This window comes from Sylvia atricapilla, chromosome 14, assembly GCF_009819655.1.
Source record: "Sylvia atricapilla isolate bSylAtr1 chromosome 14, bSylAtr1.pri, whole genome shotgun sequence".
In the NCBI taxonomy this organism is placed as follows: domain Eukaryota; kingdom Metazoa; phylum Chordata; class Aves; order Passeriformes; family Sylviidae; genus Sylvia; species Sylvia atricapilla.
Genome location: NC_089153.1, coordinates 8,096,684 through 8,118,058, shown reverse-complemented (window position 1 = coordinate 8,118,058; position 21,375 = coordinate 8,096,684). Strand labels below are relative to the sequence as shown.

The 21,375-nt window shown below is 44.8% G+C and overlaps 1 protein-coding gene across 3 annotated transcripts in view; it reads right to left on the bottom strand.

Annotated features, from left to right (window-relative positions):
- The window catches only part of ACSL6 (acyl-CoA synthetase long chain family member 6), a 61,691-nt gene that overhangs the window by 11,596 nt on the left and 28,720 nt on the right, over positions 1-21,375 (bottom strand). The window contains exons 2-13 of one of the 3 annotated variants that reach the window (XM_066329000.1): positions 18,665-18,885; positions 16,945-17,059; positions 16,107-16,171; positions 15,602-15,703; positions 15,374-15,473; positions 14,556-14,734; positions 13,693-13,725; positions 12,683-12,734; positions 7,756-7,829; positions 4,743-4,820; positions 2,005-2,139; positions 805-939 (exon numbers count right to left, since the gene is read on the bottom strand). In XM_066329000.1, coding sequence (XP_066185097.1) covers positions 805-939; positions 2,005-2,139; positions 4,743-4,820; positions 7,756-7,829; positions 12,683-12,734; positions 13,693-13,725; positions 14,556-14,734; positions 15,374-15,473; positions 15,602-15,703; positions 16,107-16,171; positions 16,945-17,059; positions 18,665-18,859 — 1,263 coding nt within the window. In that variant the 5' untranslated portion in view covers positions 18,860-18,885. Of the gene's footprint in view, positions 1-804; positions 940-2,004; positions 2,140-4,607; positions 4,686-4,742; positions 4,821-7,755; positions 7,830-12,682; positions 12,735-13,692; positions 13,726-14,555; positions 14,735-15,373; positions 15,474-15,601; positions 15,704-16,106; positions 16,172-16,944; positions 17,060-18,664; positions 18,886-21,375 lie in introns of all 3 variants that reach the window. The other 2 variants (XM_066329001.1, XM_066329002.1) reach the window with 2 other exon arrangements.

Sequence of the window (21,375 nt, the reverse complement as noted above, 5' to 3'; positions counted from 1 at the left end):
ACCTCATTCTTTTCCTAGGAGGAAAAGCAGGTTTGAATATGCCCAACTGAAACCCAACCCTAAATCCAATCCTATTTGTTGAGATTTTGCAGAAATCTTTGATCAATGACTCCTCTTTTCCTGACCACCTTCCTGAATTTTGTCCCTCGATACCTTTCCTTCCCTGCAGAGTTTCTATCTGAGAGCTGTAAAAAAAATTAGCTCTATTCCATAAATTAGTGATTTCTTGATGCTTCTGAAAAGAGATGTGGCAAATGTCATCTTAGGCTCCCTTGAGTTTCTCCATTTCCCTCTGGAAAGTCATCCTTGAGAGAACTGAAATTCTGACATTATGCATGGTGTTTAAAAACAAAACAAAACAAAATAATAAATATGGCGAAACTTCAGAGCAACAAACTGTGCTCAGTTCCCTTTTTCTATTCCATTTTCCAGTCTGTTGTTCACTAGTGAGTTGTGATTGCCCACAGTTCATCATCAGGCAGTTGAACTACACTGACTTTAAGAAAACATAGAATCATAAAATTGTTCAGGCTGGAGAAGACCTCTAAGATCATCAAGTCCTACCATCAACCCAGCACCATCTTCACCACTAAACCATGTCCTCAAGTGCCACATCCACGCCCTTTTTTGACACTTTCAGGAGTGGTAACTCTATCACTGCCCTGGGCAGCCTGTTCCAATGCTTGACAACCCTATCCATGAAGGAATTTTTCCTACTGTCTGAAACTCACTTGTCGGAAAACCAGTCATTGCTAGAAGAAACAAGAGTTCTTTGACTTCAGACTCACTTCTTGAATCACTTACCTGTATTTTATTAAAGAAAAGTTTATCCCACAAACTGTCATTTCTAATGATGCCGTTTCGAACTTCAGCCTTTTTCCGTCTCGCCGCAAATTCCAGGATCCAGCGCTTGAGGGATGTGTCAGCCTGGCTGAAGATCTGCAGGATGGCAGACAAGGTGTCACAGGAAGAGAGAGCACATCAACACCTGTTCTCCCCATAGCACCCACCCAGCCAGGTGGGTACAGTTATGTTTGCAGCACAGGTAAACAAGGCTGCACCGGGGATTGTTAGTGGGGAAATAAGGAATGCGTTTCACTCCATTCCCTGTTGTACATGTGGTTCCTTTGGGGGGTGATGGTGCAGGCTTTGACTAGATTGAGAGGGCTGCTCTTACTATGTAATTTCTGTGATAGGGTTCAGTGAAGTGCAATCAACCTGACCGACAGGGAATGAGCAACATGAACAGGTATCAGTGGTGGCTGATGTGGTGAAGGGAGCTGCATTTACCTGAGCTTAATCAGGCACCAGCACACTCCACCTCAACAGATGAGAAACCCCAGTGCCTGTCCCCCTAATAAAGCACAGAAGCCTTGACCTTGGGGGAAAATTAAACCAGTAGCTTGTGCTTAAGCTTGTTTTTAGCAGGTAAGTCTTCTGAGGAATAAATATTCCCAGCTGGTCAAACAGATTAAACATGATGACCAGACGTGCCTGTCTTAAATACCTCGCAATACCTTCACCTTAGTTTTAAAGATTTCTAAATCCAAAGCCACTGTCACATTTACACTACCTAAATCCTCAAAGGCTTTTTGAAATTTCCAATTTCCAGCTGTTGTTGCCACCAGAGATTTGTTTTCAAATCTGGTTGAAGGGCACAAGAGCTCCTTGTGCAGCCAGATTTGACTGATGCTTCTGTGATGAAAAAACCCCACACCTCCAGAAATGTCACTGGTGAGCTTAGTGCAAACAGGGTAGGAAGCAAATACAGAGGATTTCATATTCACACGTGATAGCTGTGTCTGGAGTCTGTGTAAAGTCACAACACAGACTCACACACTGAAGGAGCTGTATGCCTTACACAGGGTGAGGATGTGTCTGCAGCAAGGCGGAAATAGTAATCTGCTTGAGGAATCTCCATGACTAAGGGAATTCTTCCACATGAGTAGTAAAGGGACATAAACTTCATTGTTCCAAAAAGAGTAAAATCAAACTCCAACTCACCTTGTCATACATTCTGTTCAACAGCCGTGGCACGACAGGGAAGATGGTTGGCCGCAGTGCCTTCATATCATCAGACAGGAGGCGAATATCTCCTTGGAAGAAGCCAATTCGCCCTCCGTGGCAGTACACTACAGACTGATGGGGAGAAAAAGGAACACATGCAGTAACTCCTTTGCTTTCAATTCCCAAAGCACAGCATTCCTCCCAAGAGCAGAAGCACCTTTTCTAAATTTCAACTCTCCAATAATGGCAAAAATGGGACTTTGGAAATACAATAAAGTAACAATAAATTTTGCACTGAATAGAAATATCCAGATAGTTCTCGGCATTTTTCAGTACTGGCAATTCAGCATCCACCAAATTTGCTACTTTTTCTGGAAGAACAAGGAATCAAAGTTTTTGAAAGGGATTTCTCTTCATTCCCTGCATATGGGGATGGAGAAGCCCCAGTTATGGTCAGAGTCTGGATCAGAACTTTTCTAAAGCCCAGCCCTCCCATAGCAGCTCACAGCATGAGGACCTATCATCAATACAGAAATACAAAGTAAGAAACATCACAAGACACAGAGCAGCATCCAATTTTTAGATGTTAATACTTTAGTTTTGTTTAAATACAACAATATAAACTACGTTAGCAATACAGTGCCTGATCCTGTATCCCAGAAATAGAAGCCCACTTCATAAAAGGTGCTTGACTTGTATGGAAACTACAAATCCAGAAGCCTTGTACTTGAAAACAAAGCAAGGTGTTTTCCTCAGATCAGAATGGAGCTCAGTATCTGGGATGGGGCAGAGGGGCTGTTGGCCACGAGCCAGCTGGTAGCTGGTTACTGGTAACCAGTAACCCTGCCAAGGAGCCATCACAGACTGGGTCAAACTGGCATTTTATCACTGAAGAACATTTGGAGACCAGCACTTCTCCCATGGTTTTACAGTGCATGGAGGAGAAAGTGTCCTCAGCAAGTGCCTGTGATGCCAGAGCTGAGCCCAGCCTTCCTGATAGACTCAAAACTTCAGCTCCCTTTTGTGGGCTTGTCTTCCCCAGATAACTAAATAAGTTGAAAATTCCTTGAGAGACATCCATGTCTTTTGTGCTGCCCCTAAAAATCTGCAATACTAACCAAATTGCTCTCACTGCTCTGTCAGGCAGTTAGAGACTGTCTCCATCAGCTGAAACCAAAACCACAGGAATTTTACACATGTGATGTGGGTTTAATGAAAATCACACTGCTGAATCTGTGCTTTACACTGCACATGCATTTAAAAAAGAAAATTTAACCAGTGTGCTCATTGGGAATTGAAAATAACAACTAGACATTTTTAGCTCTAAAGAATGTATCTGTATGATTTTAACTGTAAATTCCAGGAATGAATAATGTTGCCTAAAATGAGGGGTACTGATGCAGTGCTTGCTGCTCAGAATGCTTTTGAAAATGACTTTTTAGCACTTTTGAAAATATCTTTATATTAATAAGCCATTTCAGACAGGAGGATAAACCTGGACATCCTTTGAAGGCTGTCCCTTTCAGTACAGCAACATCCTGTGAACTGAAAGCATTTTCAATGTTTCTAATTTCTTTCTGCCCCAGATGAATTTAGAATACTTGTATTTTTGTTTGCCTGAACAGTGCTTGCACACTGACCAAGTTGCCTTGCAGGTGGAGAAAAGCTGTGCTGTAATTCTCCAAAGCCTTCTTGGGCTTTTACTTCCAATTTGTGAGATTTTAACAGAAAAGGTATATTACTTCTGGCACAGATGTTGCTAAGAAGTGGGAGGTTTATATTCAGATGCTTGCCTGACTCAGAAAGTATGCTTTCAGCCTGTTAACAGGCCTCCCTGAGAAAGCACAGAGTTGCAAATGGATCCAGATCTCATCTTCACATACTGGATCCATTTTAAGTTTGCAGTTTCTCAGGCCAGGAGACCTGATGTGGCTGTCTCACCTGACTTGCCTAGCTCACCAACTGCAGCACAAATCATCACCCTGTGTTTTTTTCCCAAAGAGACATGGAATCAGTTCTGTGGGCTGGCAAGACCTAGTGTTTGGATCTGCCATAATTCTCAGGGGACACAGGCTCCAGTGAATGCCCACTGCATGCTGCCCTGCCAGGAGGATCACGTGTCTCACACCATGATCTCAGTTTCCTCTTTTTCAGTGTCTGCCAGGATGGGGATTTTTATGCAGATCATGGTATTTATGCAGTAAAATCATTTTAGCTGATGTAGAAAATGGCATGAAATTATCTTAACTCACATGTTACTTCATCGTAGAGTGCTTTGAAAAGCTGTCCCAGAAATTGCTCAGGTAGCAGTAGCCATGAGCTGAATGAGCAATCAGTTTGTCTCACTGCTGAAGGGCTATTTTTCAATCCCTGAGCCAGGTGTAAACTGGAGAACTTGGGAAACTCTCCTGGCCTCGCTCTGGACTCACAGCCATGTCACTGAGACCTTGGCTCTGGTGTTATGCACATGGCACTTCTGGAGTACAAGCCTTTTTAGTGCTACAAGATATCGCTGGTTATTTAGTATTTTATTCATTTTATTTTATTTTTTTGTTGGTGGCGTGGAAAAAAGATGATTTCCACTGACACCATGACCTTACCTGTACCATTCTCTCAAACATGTGTGCTAAAGGCAAATAGGAAATGTGTACATCCTCACAAGTAGGAGACCACTGACTCTGGAAGAAAACACAAGGAGCCCCACAAGGCCTCGTCAGTTCAGGCAGGTTTCTTACCTGTATAACTCTTTCAAACATGTGAGCCAGAGGCAGGAAGGAGATGAGCACATCGTCCTGTCTCGGAAAGATCACTTTCTGCAGGTGAAGGGCATGGGAGACAGAAAGGAAAGAAACACTGACAGGAAGACAACAAGAAAGTCATAAAATAATAAAAAGAAAAATGGCACCAGAGGAGCAAAAGGGTAAAGATTGTCAAGAGAGGAGGGAGCGGCAGACACAGGGAAGCGTTAAAGGCACAGCATCATGGAGCTCAGTTAGCAGGAGGAGTAAAGAGCACAGAGATGTACACACAGGGCAATGGAGAGGGCTCTCCTTGGCAGAAGGCAGATTGTATCCACGCAGCTCACGCTGGGAATGGAGGCTCACCCTGACGGAGAATCCAATTTTTATTCACTGCTTTCTACCAGGAGGTGCCGAGACCCTGATCTGTGCTCTCAGCTGTGCGCAGACAGCAGGATCCTGGTGCCAACCTGCAGGAACCCCCAGGATCCCAGTGCTAACCTGCAGGAGCCTCCTGGACACCAGCAGGGCTCTGCAGGAGCAGCACTTTGACTTTGCATACAGCCCATTCAAGAATTACAGTGTTACTAGAGTGAAAATTAGCGATATTTTTTCTTTTCCTTTGGTTAATCATTGATTTGAATCAGAATGTGTTGGGAAACTAATGATTTAATCTTAGGCTTCAAAAACTAATTACTTCTGTTAGTGTTTCTTGTCATTTTAAGTGATTAAAATCTTGTTTTAATGACATTATGACTGTCCCACAGACAGAGGAAAGAGAAAGTTGGACAAATTATTTTTTTAAAAGAAGTGGCTAAAGTCTTGATTTTGCCAAGTTTTTATCTGTGTCTTGAAGACTGGAATAAACAAAGGCCAAAGAGCCTTACCTAACCCATTTCCCAAAGGCAAATAACCTTTCTACCTGCATTTCCTAGGTACAGCTTGCTATAATATTATGGATTATAAAAACTGAAAGGTTGACTACTGAATAATTTGCATCAAGGCCAGTGGTTAGTGGAAAATGGGTATAAAAATCTATTAGCTCACAGTATTAACAGTTTATACCCATTTGCACTTCCACTGCTCAGAAGGAATCAATAGCCCATGACCTGGGATACAGTGGAGGCAGATACAGGAGTTCATCCCTCAGGGGATATTTTATTGAAGTTAAATCTGGGCTGGTCCGATTTGGGTATGGCCTCCTACCCAGCCATCACCTACCAAAGTCAAACATCATTGACCATGGGTGTTCTCAGCATCCCATTTCATATTATTTTGTCTGTCAGTCTGAATAAAGCCATTAGGGCCTGCAGATCTATTTATACATTATTTTAGTTTGGCTTCATTTTCTGCAAGCACAGTAATGCAAAACCTTTAATATCAACCAGGGTTTTTTGGTTTGTTTTGGTTTTGTTTTTTTTTTTTTCATTACTGCTGTAATGGCCCAGACAAAATAATCTGGTTTTAAATCAGACTAAAATTATGCCATTGAAGAGCAATTAACAGTAGGCACAGTTGTCCAGTTAAATGTAAAAATGCAAATAGCTTCATGGTATTTGAGAAGAACTTTACAATAAAGCTCAGGACTCACTTGAAAATATGTTTGGTTTGTAAAAATCACTGAACTAAGCAAAACTGCCACAAGAACTTGTAAAAAACAAACCCAAAGAACTCCTCATTTTATTTCTTTAATTTATATTACTTTCAAGTGTTTCACACTTTGCTCTATTTCATTATGTGGTCAGACTAGTCAAATCTTGTGGATCAGCTACAGGCATTTACCCCCTGCCAGCAATACTCTGGTGACTGGAGATATCAGATTTACAATCACTCCAGACTTGGGTCTCAATCTGACACCTTTGAGAATAGTCAGGGTCCCACTGCTGTCAGCAAACACTAAATCTTATGGACCAGTTCTGGAAGATGCCAAGTTCTCTCAACTCTAAATTAGTGCTCTTTCAATATAAACGTTCCTGCCCTTTGAAGCTCAGGCCTCTCCACACCTCAGCTTTCATTTGTCCCTCTTGCTGCCACTGAAGCCATGGAGAGCTCCATGCTGGGGAGCCCTCACTGCAGCACTGGCATTTCATCCTGCACACTGTGAAGGCACAGTCCTGCAAACACTGGAACATGTTCAGTGGGATTTCTTACATCACATGTCTGAGTTTCTTTACACCAGTGGTCCAGAAATCTCAGAAGATTCAAAGATAAAGTAATAACACTGAAGTAATCTCAATATCAACAATAAGACCAGTAAGGGGGTATGAGGTAACCAATTATCCATCCCATGTGAAGGTAACTACCTTATAGAATTGCCTGTTCACTACTAGAAATTCGATTATTTATATTTGTTCTATATAAGGTGTATGAAATCCTTACTATGTCAAACAATTCTGCTTCCTATATTGTTTCTAAACATGACTTTACATGTTGTATGAAAGATATTATAAAGGCACTTGGCCAGCACTATGCTATGCTCTGTTTGAAATACAAAACAAAACTGAGATATAATGGAGTACCAGTGAAATGAACCATTAACCATTCTTGCAAAAAATCATGTATGTTCCCCATATATATAAATATATATATTTATACACACACACATTTTGTATGCAGAGAGGTTTCAAATAAATAATGACATTTTGTGGCACAAAGGGACACAAAGAGCATAAGAGGAGCCTGAACTCCTCTCCAAGCACCAGCTGCAACTGTACAGGGCTTGTGTGCTCTCCTAGTTCTTCAAAAAGAGTTAATGGATTAATTTGCAGAAGTCAGCATTGTTTCTCAGAAGCCCCTAGTGCCCTACAGAGCCTGGGAGCCAGGGCCACAAAGAGGATTTAATGCTCTCCAGTACTGTAGATTCAGCCTTGCTCCATTCCCATGGATTTGGCCCTCTGAACAGGAAAAATGTTATCTTTTATCTGCAAGAGCATACTTCCAGCCCATGCAGGGCCACAGCTTAACCCACACACTCTGCACCTGGCAATGTTTTCTAGCTCAGGGTAATCACCTCCGTCACTTTCAGAAAGCCTGAAAAATCCGCCACCACGTTTCCATGGGTCAGCATAGCACCTTTGGGACTTCCTGAAAGGAAACAGAGAGGGAGTTTAAAAGATAAGCCAGAAGGTAACTTTCAAAAGCTTAACAAAAAGCAAAACAAGAAATTATTAAAATATTATGTTCACTTCCTTAATTTTAAAACATGTAATTTTCACCATTTCTGTGCACTAATATGCACCCAAAACACTTACTGCAATATTTAAAACTGAATAAAATGATACTGCAAACAGAAATATTTCTCTTGGAGACTCTGGAAAACAGGTTCCAGCAAAAATAGCTCAACTGCAATTTCTGAGAGTGCTCAGATGGAGCCATTCAATGAGCACAGCTATGAGACTTGGATGGATGTTCCAGCCTCTCCTGAGAGCATTTATTTCATCCAGATTTTGACTAAGAATGACCTTGAACACCAAGAAACATGGTTTAAAAGGCTGTTATACTCTTACTTAGCCAGTACTCTGGATAACATGAGAAATGCAGAAAGCAGTGCAGGTAAAATTTAGGTACAAGACCCTTTGAGACTGCAACTAAGGGAAGTCATGAATAGTATCAGCAGCAGAGGTGTTTTGAAGACAGCCCTAAACCCATTAGGGAGCCAGCAAAGCTCCTGTGTTGTGTTCTAGAGCTGGGCACTGCCCTTGCAGCATTTCATCCACCACCAGCAGGCATCTCAGCAGCATCAAAATTTGCCTGTTTACACTCCTTTCTCTGCTGACCATGGTACACCTTTTGCAGTTCATATCTGTTTGGACACCAAAACACAGTGTTTGTTAAGCAGCAAATACACAGGCTGGAACCTCAATGTTCAGAAAAAAGTGGCACAGAGGGCTCTGCATGTCTTCCTGTCCCTTTTTATCACCCTCCAAGGCTTTAGTTTTGAAAAGAAGGCGTAGCTCAGCTCAAATAAAGATTACAGGGCCAGCCTCTTTTTCTCTGCCATGTTTTTAAGCAGATTGTTTTAATTCGATCACACCACTGCCATGTAGTTTCTGCTGCTCTGTGTGAAGGCAGATCAGAGGAGCTTTACTTGCAGGTGCCCAGAGTGTCCCCACCACAGTGGGCACAAGCAGCCTGGTAAAGCTCCTGCAGTTAATGTAACAAAATTGTAAATCAGCCAGAATTTCATTCTGCCTTCCTCAGATTAGGAAGACTGTGGTGTTTTGTGAATATGTTTCACCACAGGAAAGTATGTTTAATCCTCTCATTTCAGAACAGTTTGAGCATGGGCACAGACAAGGGCACACTCAGCCCTTTGCCCTGCCAGCACACCACCATCACCATCACCATCACTCCTACTCAACCTCCAAATAATTAAAGGCAGGCACAAACAGCAATAGCAATTGTTGCATACATTTATTGCAATAGAGCAGGATATTTTAAACACAATATATTACACCGAAAATCCCTATTTGCTGTTCCAAGTGCCTTGAGTAATTCAGGCCCAAACACTTGCAGATGAACATGGCGCACAGGAGGCTGGTTTGGTCTCATCTGAAGCTCAGGGGTGATGCTGACAGCTTTGCCAGACACAGACTCCCATCCTAACATGTTGAACCAGCAGGCTCACAGGTGCCAAATCAGCCTGGCAGGTTATTTTCACAGCTGGGTGTGTGCATGGATCCAGGCTCCAAGAAAGTCCATGGGCAGGTGTCAGTTGTACATACACCACCACTCAAAAATCACTTGTGTTATTGACTTCTGTCCAGCCAAACCTGTGTGCTCAGCCCCTGCAGTTCTAGAAGCAGCTGTGCTCCTGCAGCATTGCACAGCTCAGGCACCAGTGGAGAGGATGCGCTCAGTACTGGTTTGGAAACTCAAAACTGTGCCCTCTGGCACACATCTGGTCTCTGCACCTTGACAAAATTCTTCAGACTTGTTTTTTTTTGGAGGATTTCAAGTGTTCAGTGCCAGGCTGGGTAGGGCTTGGAGCAAACCAGCGTAGGTAAAAGTGTCCCTTGCTATGGCTGGGAATTGGAACGAGACATGCTTTAAAGGTCTCTTCCACGCCAAACTATTCCATGATTCTTCGAGATTTCTCAGATGTTTGACTCATCCACTCACTCCACTCATTCACTCACTCCCCTTGAATGCAGATTCAGTATCTCTGCCTTGCCTGGAAGCAGTGTTAACATGCTGGCTCCTTCCTCTGCATCCCTCTCACATGGGCTCAACATCCTGGACAGGCTGCAGTGAGAATGGTGTCCGAGCAGAGCAGCAGGGCTGGAGCCAGGAGAGCCTCCATCAGGAGAAATCCAGAACAAGCCATACTGTTATGGGACAGCTGCAGCTTTATGGGTTGAGGACTCCTGTAAACTTTAACCTTCCACAGTAGTTCTAAGAGTTAACCTAGCAAAATATGTGCCCCTTTCTATGAGCCCTTTCCCAGAATTACCACTTTGAGAGAAGAAGGTTGGCAGGGATGCTGCTTTTGTATTAAAAAAATCAATGCCATTTCTGTAACGCTGTTCTTGCTTGAATTTCCTCCCAAAGACAGACCCAGTGAGTGTCCTGTTACAGAATGGATACCTTGCAATCCATTAATAGCCCAGGAATGTCAATTCCTCCTTATCTTGGTGCCAGGCTTGTTTGACAGTTCTTATAAGCAATAGTAGAATCTTTAAAAAAATAGAAGAACCTTTTCTGCATTGCCAAATGGGTCTTCCAAGTGCTCCAGCATTAATTTGATGATGTAATCCATTAGTTTTCTGGAATGCAAGGCACTTTCCTCCCCTGGGGAGATCTGGCAAAAAGGAACATGCACTGCCAGGCTGGGAGAAACCACTGGGAAGCAATTTTTATCCAGCTGGTTACCAATGGATCCTTGAGGGAATGACAGTTGATTTCTCCGGAGTAGCCAACATGAAAAATTGTATCCTGACAGTTTGGGGATATCTATGTGCCTTTGGCCCATTCCCAAGTGCTGATGGCTTCTTGGCACAACCATGGAAGTTGGTCTTGTCATCCAAGATCAGCAACCTCAGCCTTTCTTTTCTCCCTGGGGAGGCATTGGGGCTTCTGGTCCTATCAAATAAAACAAGTGTTAAAGTCTGCTCCTGGGGAATTCTTTCCAATTCTACAAACTTCTGAGATTTTTTCACAACATACAAAAATATTTAAAGCCCTTTAGAACTGGAAAATCTCTAGAGAACATACCCTTTGGAAGAAAATTCTAAATTTAGTGACTAAAAATTACACGGGCTATATAAAACTCTTACATCAAAGCACAATGTAGAAAACAGACCAGAGTGTTGATGCCACCTCTGGAAAAGGCAAAGAGTGGTGTTCAGAATCCTGCAGCAGCAGAGGAGGGGCTCATGCATCACAAAATATTGTTATGAGAGGGTTCAGTTCGAGATGATTTGCAAAATTGGAAATCTCTGGTTTGGATGGGAGAAGGGAAATGAACTTCCTGGCTGTCCTATTTCTGTATCTGGGCACATTTCTAAGAAAAGCACAAAATCAGAAACTGGCCCATGATTGCATCTGCAAATAAAAAAAAGGAAATCAAAAGAAACCTTCTCTGTGCAGAATTTTTTATTTAAAAATAAAAATATCAACAATAGTGTGATTTGAAAAAATAATTCCTCTGCACTTGAACAGCCACACAAACACGCTGAGCCCTGTATCCATGGCATGTATAGCATGGAGCTGTATCCATGGCATGGCTCCTTCAGTTTCCTACCGCTCCCATTTGTGCCCAGCCACGTTGCACTCACTCTGTACATGTGCATGTCCAGCACTGAGATCAGTCTTTCCCATTTAGGAATTCCCAGTGCTGGAACAGAGCAGAGTCACAGGGTCCTTTCCCTCAGTGCTCTGCCCTGGGCAGTCTGAAGTGCAGATCTCAAAACTAAGGATCATGCACAAAGGTAAAATACCCAAACCCTTTTAATACATCTTGAGCCTGTACTTGAAGCTGATCCAGCAGATGCCTACCTGGTCTGGAGCACAGGTCTTTTCTGGGAGGTGGAGAATGAAGGTGTTCCCTTATGCTCAGCCTGACCCGCCGTCTGAGAAGAACCAGCAGCTCCCAGCATCTTCTGCTGAGACCAAACTGAGGATGCTTTGGTGTAGGGCCAAGCATTAGGCAGTCCCAAGAGCACAGGAGGATCTGAAGAGCTGCTCCAGCAGTCCCTGGAGCATGGACCCTCTCCGCAGGGAAGTGTAAAAGCAGTTTCCCAAGCAGTGATGCCTTGTGCATCTGCCCATACAGCTTTCAGGGAGATGCTACAAAGGCTGAGTCCTCAAGAGTAGGAAATTCCTGCAAGCTGGTGAAGACCAGGGTCTGGAGAGAGGAGAAAGCACTGCCTCTGCTAAGAACAGGCAGGAAAATTATTTTCTCCAAGAGGCCAGCAGCACATGAGTACCAGCACCATGGGCTGCCCAGGCTCATCCTGAACCTCCCCAGCACTTGGTGTCATGAGCAACACACAAGAAGAGGAGACAGAGGTGACAAGGACCTTGGTGAGGCTGGAGACATCAATGTGCTTAGGCTGCAGAGAATGGAAAGCTGTGAAACTGCATTTTAGGGTTTTGGGGGTTTTTTTTCAGACATTTGCAAAAGATAAATACCAATCAACCAAGTGCTTCACAACTACACAGCAAAATGGGAAGCAGACACATGGGTGTATTTTCAGAAAACTGGAAAATCATACTGCCAAAGTGTTTGTCAGAGAATTAAATTGAAAAATAAATACATTCTTATTTTTAATTTGCAATCTACTGAAGTCTATAAACCTATATATTCTTAAATACTAAAAATGCCTAGAAATATCATTGCCATATCAGTATAACACCAAGTTTGCATGTACTGAGGTGGGTTAATAATTAATTTCATAAGATATTCTAACATTTCAAGATTAAATTGCCTCTTTTACCTGTAGTGCCACTAGTAAAACAGACAATTGACAGATCTTCTGGTCGGGGAGGCTAGAAATACAAAAGGAGATTAGCGAAATCACATCAGTCAAATGCAGACACGTCTCTGGTAGAGACTGTCGGCATTGTAGAAACCTAAAGATCAAACCAATTATGTTTTTGCTCTGACATAAAAAGCTATCATTCCCCTCAGCATATATAACCAGGTTTCTTCAGTTGATGCAGACTCTCTTCCTCCCTTTATGCTCCAGCTGCACTAAGGGCATGCTTTAGTGTTTGTCTCACAGTTAACATTTTCCAAGTCACCGCCTGTATCTGTAGATGTGTGGGACAACTTGAGATAATTCATCAATGTCCAGATCAGTTCTGGAAAGAACTCCACAACAGGAGACAAGATTCCAAAGCTGCTGATTGTTCCCATTTCCTCTCTGTATTCTCAGCACCACCCTATACATGCACTATTTTGGATCATGAATGACTAAATAAACAGCTTGAATATCAGAAGCTGCTTTTGAGAGTTTTGTACAAATATGAGCAGCCAGCGAAAAATATCAAAGCAATTTCCCAAAATATCCCATATAAATACTGCCAAGTAGTGTTTCTGAACTACAGGAGCCCCAGCAGAAAGTGAAGGGTCCAGAGACATTCCCCCAGTGCCTCCAAGGTAAGGTAGTGGAATTAGAGTATCTTAGCAATGGCATTTAATAACTATCCCATTAACATGTTCATAGCACAATGAGGCACCCTAATTAAGTGTTCCAGGTAGAGGAAATAAAGCAAATACTGCACATTGTTTCCTGTGGGGGTGGTGAGGCCCTGGCACAGGTTGCCCAGATCAGCTGTGGCTGACCTATTCCTGAAAATGTTCAAGGCCAGATTGGACAGGACTTGGAGTAACTAAGCACCCATGTAAGGTGTCCCTGCCCATGGCAGGAGGTTGTAACAAGATGAGCTTTAAAGTCTCTTCTGCTGCAGTTGTAAGTGGGAAAAGCAACATGCCAACACTCACCACAGGCACATGTCGACTCTCACGGCCACAGTCCTGGAGGAGAATAAAGTAACAAAAGTGATTTCCACTTTAATTCCTGCAATGTAACCCACTTGTTCATAATCTGCAAACCACTAAGGGAGAGTGTGAGCTAAAGCACACAAATTCCTAGCTGGCACTGAGGCCATCTTCCTTACTCTGAGTTTCTTGCCTTAACTGCAGTGCCTTCCTTGGATTTCAAACAGTGTCTGGGTTGGTTGGGCTGCATCCAGGGTGTTTCAAACAAGTGTGAGGCAGTAGGCTTATATGTATCGTAGGTGTGGGTCTGTAGTGATGCAGGGTCCCCAGGCAGGTGCAAATGGGGGCCCTTTATTGCAAAAACCAGGCATTTTAAAGCAATTAGCCCATTATCAGTTACATAGTTTTAAAGCATAGCAAACATAATTCAACCAACCGTTTACACCAGGATGTGAATATGTGATGGTTATATAACTTGTTTTCCTACCCCTAATTCAGCTGAGTCTCTTTCCCACAGTGGTCTTCTACTTAGCCGAGGTAACAGGCCCGAGCCTTGATTTTTCCAAGGCCTTTCTTTGGTGAAGTTTTACTTAGCAGTAACTTTGTATCACAGTGTCTCAAATAACAACCCCCTTCCCAGGCTTAAATGGCAGCTGATAGCCTATGTGAGGATAAAGCTGGCTCTAAGATCAACAAGGAATAACATCAAGAGGCAAGTGCACCAAGCATAATTACAGGCACAAGCTGCTCTTTTGTGCTCTCCAGACACTGAACCTGGCACATAATTCACAGGTCTCTGTACATTGTGCTGTCTTTTTACAGATATTAAAAAAAAAACAGTAAAAGGAGAGGGAGAGCAAACTCACCTCCACCTCCTGCATGGTCTGGATGCGGACCCGACAGCGCTTCCCTCTCTCTGCCAGCTCATTCTCAAATGGGTCCATCAGGATGATAGAGCTCAGGCCTGGTGTTTCTCTCCTCTCCACGTGTTCAAGGAGTATCCTGGCTTTTTCAGGCTTGTCACAAATGACCGTGGAAATGTCAGCTGCAAGAAAAACAGCCAAACAAGCTGTTTGCAGTAAATCTTTTTTTAATGCAAGACTGGCTCATGGCTAACACTATATCCATAAAACACATGCTTCTCTTGAAAAATGAGGTAAAAATGCAATCTTAGCTAACCTAAATCAATGCCAAAGCTGTAGCTGACATTTACGATTATTCTGGGATTCAGTTCAAAATATTAAAGTTGGTCCCCACATGGATTAAAAAATCTAGGAGGCAAAATATCAAGCAGCACAGGAGTGGGTGGCCATGGAGTAATTCCCACATCCAGAGCAGCCCTTATCCATGGCTATACACAACTGGGCATGTGGAAAATGCAACAGAGGCAGCACAGGGACACACAGCTCCTCAGGAACCTGTCTAAGTGAATTCAAGATACTCAACAAGTATAATGACAATGCCCCATCCCTGAAGTGTTCATGGCCCAGCTGGATAAGGTTTGGAGCAACCTGGTCTAGTGAAATGTGCCCCTGCCAATGAAGAGGAGCTGGAACCAGATGAGCTTTAAGGTCTCTTCCAACCCAAACCATTCTAGGATTCTATGCTCATCTGTCTTTTAGAAGCTGAAAATGAACCATTCTGAGGAACAAAACTGAGAAGATGACATCAGTCTTGATTTTACCTGTGTTGACAATGTACCGAATGGCTCCAGGACCTAAGGTGTCATACAGGGGAACCACCACCATGGAATAGGTGTAACAAGCCAGCTCAGAGATGATCCACTGCAGGAGAATATGGAAGCAAAAAGGTGAAAAGGGGCCATGAGAGCAGATATAACTCGAGAACAAGCTGACAGGTTGGGAGCACTATTAATACATTAATACAAATCACATCGGACATAAAATCTCACCTCTGGACGGTTTTGAGCAAAGACACCAATGAACTGCTTTGTGGATGGCTTGCAGCCCTGCTGCAAAAGGCCTGAACCCAGAGCTTCTGCTCTTTCAGCCACCTGGAATTTGGAGAGGAAAAAATACATCAAAAAAGAGGGAAATAAACAATACCAAATTAAACAAAGACTTACAGGGAGGCTCTCAAATTATTGTATTTCCTATCTAAAAGTCCAGTTTTTATGTTATCATGAACCATCATTAGCTGACTAGCAGCTGATGAGGTCAGCGTATCCCCACGGCTCCAGGGTGCATCAGTGCTGCTTTCAGGAGTGGGCTCATGGCATGGAGCCAGCCCCTGAAAGCTGACACACCCATGTAATACCTGGATGTGCCTGGCTGGGGACACCAGGAGGCATCACACAGTGCATGGACAAGCTGCTGGTCTAACCTGCAGATACCCCAACATCCCTTCTTGTGCTGGACAGGGAAAGAGGATGCACATGGGTGTCACCTCCAGCTCACCTCCTTGTAGGACAGCCACTGGTAGGGCTGCTTGGGCTTCCTGAACCCCAGGCAGGGGCCATTCTCTGAAAGACACAAGCAGAGATGATGAGCTACGGAGGTGCAGTGACAGGAGTTAACACATGGGGCCACGATGTGGGAGAGCCCTCCAGGAGTAAATCCATAGTTATTGGGTTGTTCTCACAACAATCTCCAGCAAATTACACACACAAATGCATCTGATGGGAGATGAGCTGCTGAGATCCCACAAAAAGGCCTCCCACTGACAGCAGCAGTTTGCCCCAAACAGCTTTATTAAAAGATAATTCTGCAAAGGTCACATAAGCATTAGTGTCTGATAAGGGCACTCATCCCAAACACCAGCTCCCACTACTTGTGCTGCCTTTTGTTTTTAGAAAGGTAAAAACTACTATATTTAGCCCAGGCTTCTCTGGAGGAAGGTGACTGGTGAAAATTTGAAAAGTCTGAATAAATTGCTAATGGTACCTACTTGCAGAAATCCTTTCCTCCATATACATACTGAGCTCTTTATTTACCCCTGTCTTGTGGAGTAGAATATGTGAAGTTTCACTGGGGTTTTTTATGGTACCAAAAATAATAATCTGACCATGGCATTGTTGTATCCAGTGAGGCAGGACACCATAAAGAGCAGACACAGAAATAGTTATGATAGAGCAGGGAAGAGTCATCATGGCTTTTTGGAGCGGGAAGTGACGTCTCTTAAGTGTGTGAGAGCTCTGTGACTATGCCACTGACCACGGGGTAAGAACATCTGCACAGCCTGGTCCCCACCTCTCCCAACTTCTGCTCCTAGGCCTCCTCACCACTGTGCTCTCACCAGAGATGCTGAATCCCCTCCTGAAGACCTCATACATGGTCCTGGCATCATCATAGTAGTGCGTCAGCAGCTGTGGGCTGTCCCCGATCACCGAGCGGCGTGCCCCAGCCAGACCCTGTGTGACAGGAGGTGACAAGAGATGACACAGCATCAGCTCTGCTCAAGGGGTGGGAAATGGGGAAACCCCCACCATAAAGCAGCACACTTCCCAAATGCCAGCAACACCCCTGTGACCACCACCTGCCCCAAGACCCAAAGGGATGAGAGAGGAGGGACACTGACCTCAGCACCTCAGCGATACAGAGAGCCCTCTGGTCATAGAGGAGCACTTGACCCAGCTCATTGTCACTGAGATCACTGATATTTCCCCAAGGAATTTAATTACGGATCTGGAAGTAATGGAGTGGGGATGTGCTGGGGGAAGCAACTGCTCTGGGCTCCACAGGTCTTCAGGACTAGCATCCTGAGCACCTCCACAAGGATATCCAGGCCACCATGAAGGACAGACTAAGGCAGAGGCCAGCCCCCACTGCCATGAGCTCGGGTTTTAGGAGTGGGCAACCAGGGTGAGAATAACCAAACCAGGACTGCATTGGGAGCCAGAAAAAAGTCTAACTAAACCCCTAACCACAGGGAAAAACTATCCTGAAAAATGTAAATTCCTCCCACCCTTTTAAAAAGCTGTTGGAATTAGAGACAATGACGTCTTAGAGGGAACATCACAAAAAGCTTTAAAAATTCTCATCCCACTTTCATATATTAAAATAAATGGAGACAATATTCAGAAATATTTCTTTCCTTTAAAACAGAACTGCATCACTAAAGGCTTTGCAAGCATAACAATTAATAATTCCTCAAAGCATGGATTCAGGTTTACTTTTTCTTACTGTTATCAAGTTTGCAGCACCCAACTCAGCAATGGGCACATATGAAGAGTGCCAGGTGACCTTGTCTCATCAGCTGTTGCCTTTCAGTTGTTTCTCCTACGCAATGGCAGTGCCTCTAATTTTTAGCCATGGATGGTTAAGCAAAGCTAAGGCCAAAATTTTACTGAAAATCTAAGAGAATAACATGCTGTCTTCTAGTTTTTTAGTTTACAGAAAAGGGTGGATTAAGGGGTGAAGTGATCCTTGGCACAGTGCATTACATGGCTGATTTCAGGATGAGGTTGGGGAACTACCAAAACAACAACAACAAAATAGCCTTAATGGCATCCCCTGTGGACGTAGATCTGTAGAAACAAGTCCAGAGCAGGCCTGAAGGTGATTAGAGGGATGGGACATCTATCCTATGAGGAAATGAGAGAGTTGGGGTTGTTCAGCCTGAAGAAGAGCAGGCTCTGGGACAACCTTAATGAAGGGAGCCTACAAGAGAGCTGGAAATGGACTTTTTACAAGGGCACATAGTGAGAGAACAAGAGGTACTGGCTTCACGCTGATATAAAGCAGGTTTAAATTAGATGTTAGGTAGAGATTCTCTCCTGTGAGGGTAGTGGGGCCCCAGCACAGGTTGCCCAGAGAACCTGTGGCTGCCCAATCCCTGCGAGTGTTAAAGCCCAGGCTGAATGGAGCTTGGAGCAGCCTGGTCTAGTGCCCACGGCAGGAGGCTGGAATGAGACGATCTTTAAGTCCCCTTGCAACCCAAACCCGACATGTGCCATTCTGTGACTCCCAGGCACGCAAATCTTGGGGAAAGCCGGCGGGGGCTGCCCCGGCCTCACCTCGACCTCTTCCGACTGCATGCGCAGGTCGCAGGGCGGCTTCACGGCGCGGGGCCGGCTGGCAAACCAGTAGGCGACCACGGCGGCGAAGGCGCCGATGCCCACCAGCGCCGTGGCCGGCAGGTTGCGGAAGAACTGGCTGAGGTCATCGAACTCGGGCAGCCGCAGGCTCCGCAGGATCTCCTGAGCCTGCATCTTCTCCACCAGCGAAACGGCAAACTCTGCAAGGGCCACAAGGACGGGTCAGGCCGGGGGGAGGCCAGGCTGCAGGTGGGCAGAGGCAGCACAGGTCTCTGGGAAGGGGAGAGTGTGCTTTGCCTCATCAGCCATCGCAGACAGCCTGCTCTGCTGAGCCTGCCCATAGCCACCCTGACTGAGAAAAACAGCATCTATGGAAGAAAGGAGGAAACATTCATACCACAGTGAGCAGGAAGAGACAGCTCACTCCCTAAGCATAGCCAAGTATCAGTGTACAGGAGGTGATGCAGCTGCAGTTATCTGGAGTGAGAGATACTGGGACAAGCTCTGGGATGCAGTGATGACCCCTCTGTGCTGCCAGGAGCTTTCTCTGCCTTCCCTGCACAGGACTGCACAGACAGTTGTGCTGGGTTCACAGAGTGGGAGCTGCCCCTGGGAAAGGCAAGGTCACACCGTGGATCAAGTATCGATCTAGACTCTGCCACAGCAGGTTGTCTTGCTTTTCTTCCCTTTTGCACATACCGAAACAGCCACCAGAGAGAAGGAGCCAGGCAGGTGGCCCACTGCTCCAGAGTGAGAGGTCAGGCTGTCCTCAGGGGACTCGTGTTTGGGTGTTGAGTACACAAGGAACATTTTAAATAACACCTGTTTACAGGGACAGCCCCATATCAGCTGCTCACTGGGGAGTCTCCAGTGTCGGCCAGCCCTCTGAGGGATGAGCCAAGCAGGTGCTGCCCCAGGGAAATCCAAACAGTTAAGGTTTCCCACAGCTCTATTTATAACTTTACAAGAGTCAAGGTCTTTAAAAAGTTTTTCAGCCACTTGAGCCCAGGCAGCCCCTTCCCTCTAGCCCTCTCTGGCCTTGCTCCAGCTTGTGGAGCTACATGGCTTCACTTCCATGAGGGAGCCAGGACTTCCCACACAACAGCACCACTAACACAAACTTGCTTTTTTTCTCCTGGGAACAGTGTCTGGGCTGCACTATCCTGAAGTCCTGAGGGTCAGGACTGTCCTCTAGTAGCCTTCTGTGTTTGTGCCAAGTGAGCATTGGGGCTGGCACAGGACAGGTGGTGAACAAGGGGGGTATCCCTTGCACAAGGCTCTGGAGAAGCTTTTTAAGTTTGCACAAGAGAAAGAAAACAACATAACAAACAATTAACCTCACTCACTTTTGGATTATGAAATGGTGAGGGCAGGAGCAAGGGGACAGTGACACAGAGCCTATGTTCAGGGTGATCTATCTCCCCCTGAGAGCTCTGGCCCAAATGTCCGTCTGGCCCCATGCTGTTCCCTGATGCTGGCCCAACATCCCACAGTCACCTCTGCTCCCAGAGAACTCCCAACTGTACAAACCCTCTGGGATCACAACCGGCCTCTTTAGGAATGGTTGAACCCCTCCAGTAATCACATCCAGATGATGGTACTGGGAAATATCCACACAGGAGGCAATTTTCTCCTGAGATTCGAGCATCTTTTCAGAAATCTCCATGTGATAGGGAGATTTTTATCAAACTTGTGATAAAATACTGACTATGCAACTGCAGTGATGCTAGGATGGACTGTGAGGGTGGTGAAGCACTGGCCCAGCTGAAGCTGTGGATGCCCCATCCCTGAAAGTGGATGGAGCTTGGAGGAATCTGGTATAATGAAAGGAGTCATGGTCATGGCAGGGCAGTTGAAACTGGATGAGCTTTAGAGTCCCTTTCAAACGAACCCATTCTGGGATAAAATGATTCTATGAACTGAGACAGAGTGCTGATTTCTCCCCTCAGTACTTCTCAACACCAGACCATGAAAAGCAGCCTGACAAACACACTTTTACTACAAAAAACTGGGTGAGCTTAGTAAGGGAGCTATTAATTGGCTGATGAATTGCCTATTTGTGCAAAAGCATTTCAGCAAGTCTCAATTAAGACTGCCTGCTCTCAGAAACAGCCTGTCCCACCAAAAACAGCCACCCAATTTGCTGGTAACACTGAAATCCTGGGAATTACTCCCTCAACAGCAGCCTGTAGGTGCTGTTTTGTATCCATCTACACAGTTAAGTTGAAAGTGGAAAGCAGGGAAGATGCCTGTGAGAACAGCACTGCCATGGGGAGATGCTTGGTTACAGCCATATGATCCTGTCCTGCTTCTGCTCTGCTCAGCTGCAGGGGTTGCCTGGGTGGAAGCAGGAGCAGGCCTTTACATCTGTCTGGGTCACAGGCATCCATGGACACCTAGAGCTCACAGCATCAACAGAAGTGTCATGAGAAATTGTCAGGGCTGCAATTTCTGTTCACATTCATTTTGGCACTGCAGAGTTCTCACAAGTTGCCTTTTGCAATAGTTAATCCTGGGTTTTGCATCCTAAGGTGATTCATGATGAGTCCATACTTGATCTGCTCAGAGGAGCCAACCTGGGATGGTGGCCAGGAAAGGGGCCCAGGTGTGTTTGGGATGATCAGAGAGAACTGCCTCAACCCCTCCCTATACCTACAGAAAGAGGGGTCAGGGGTACCTGGATCACAGCC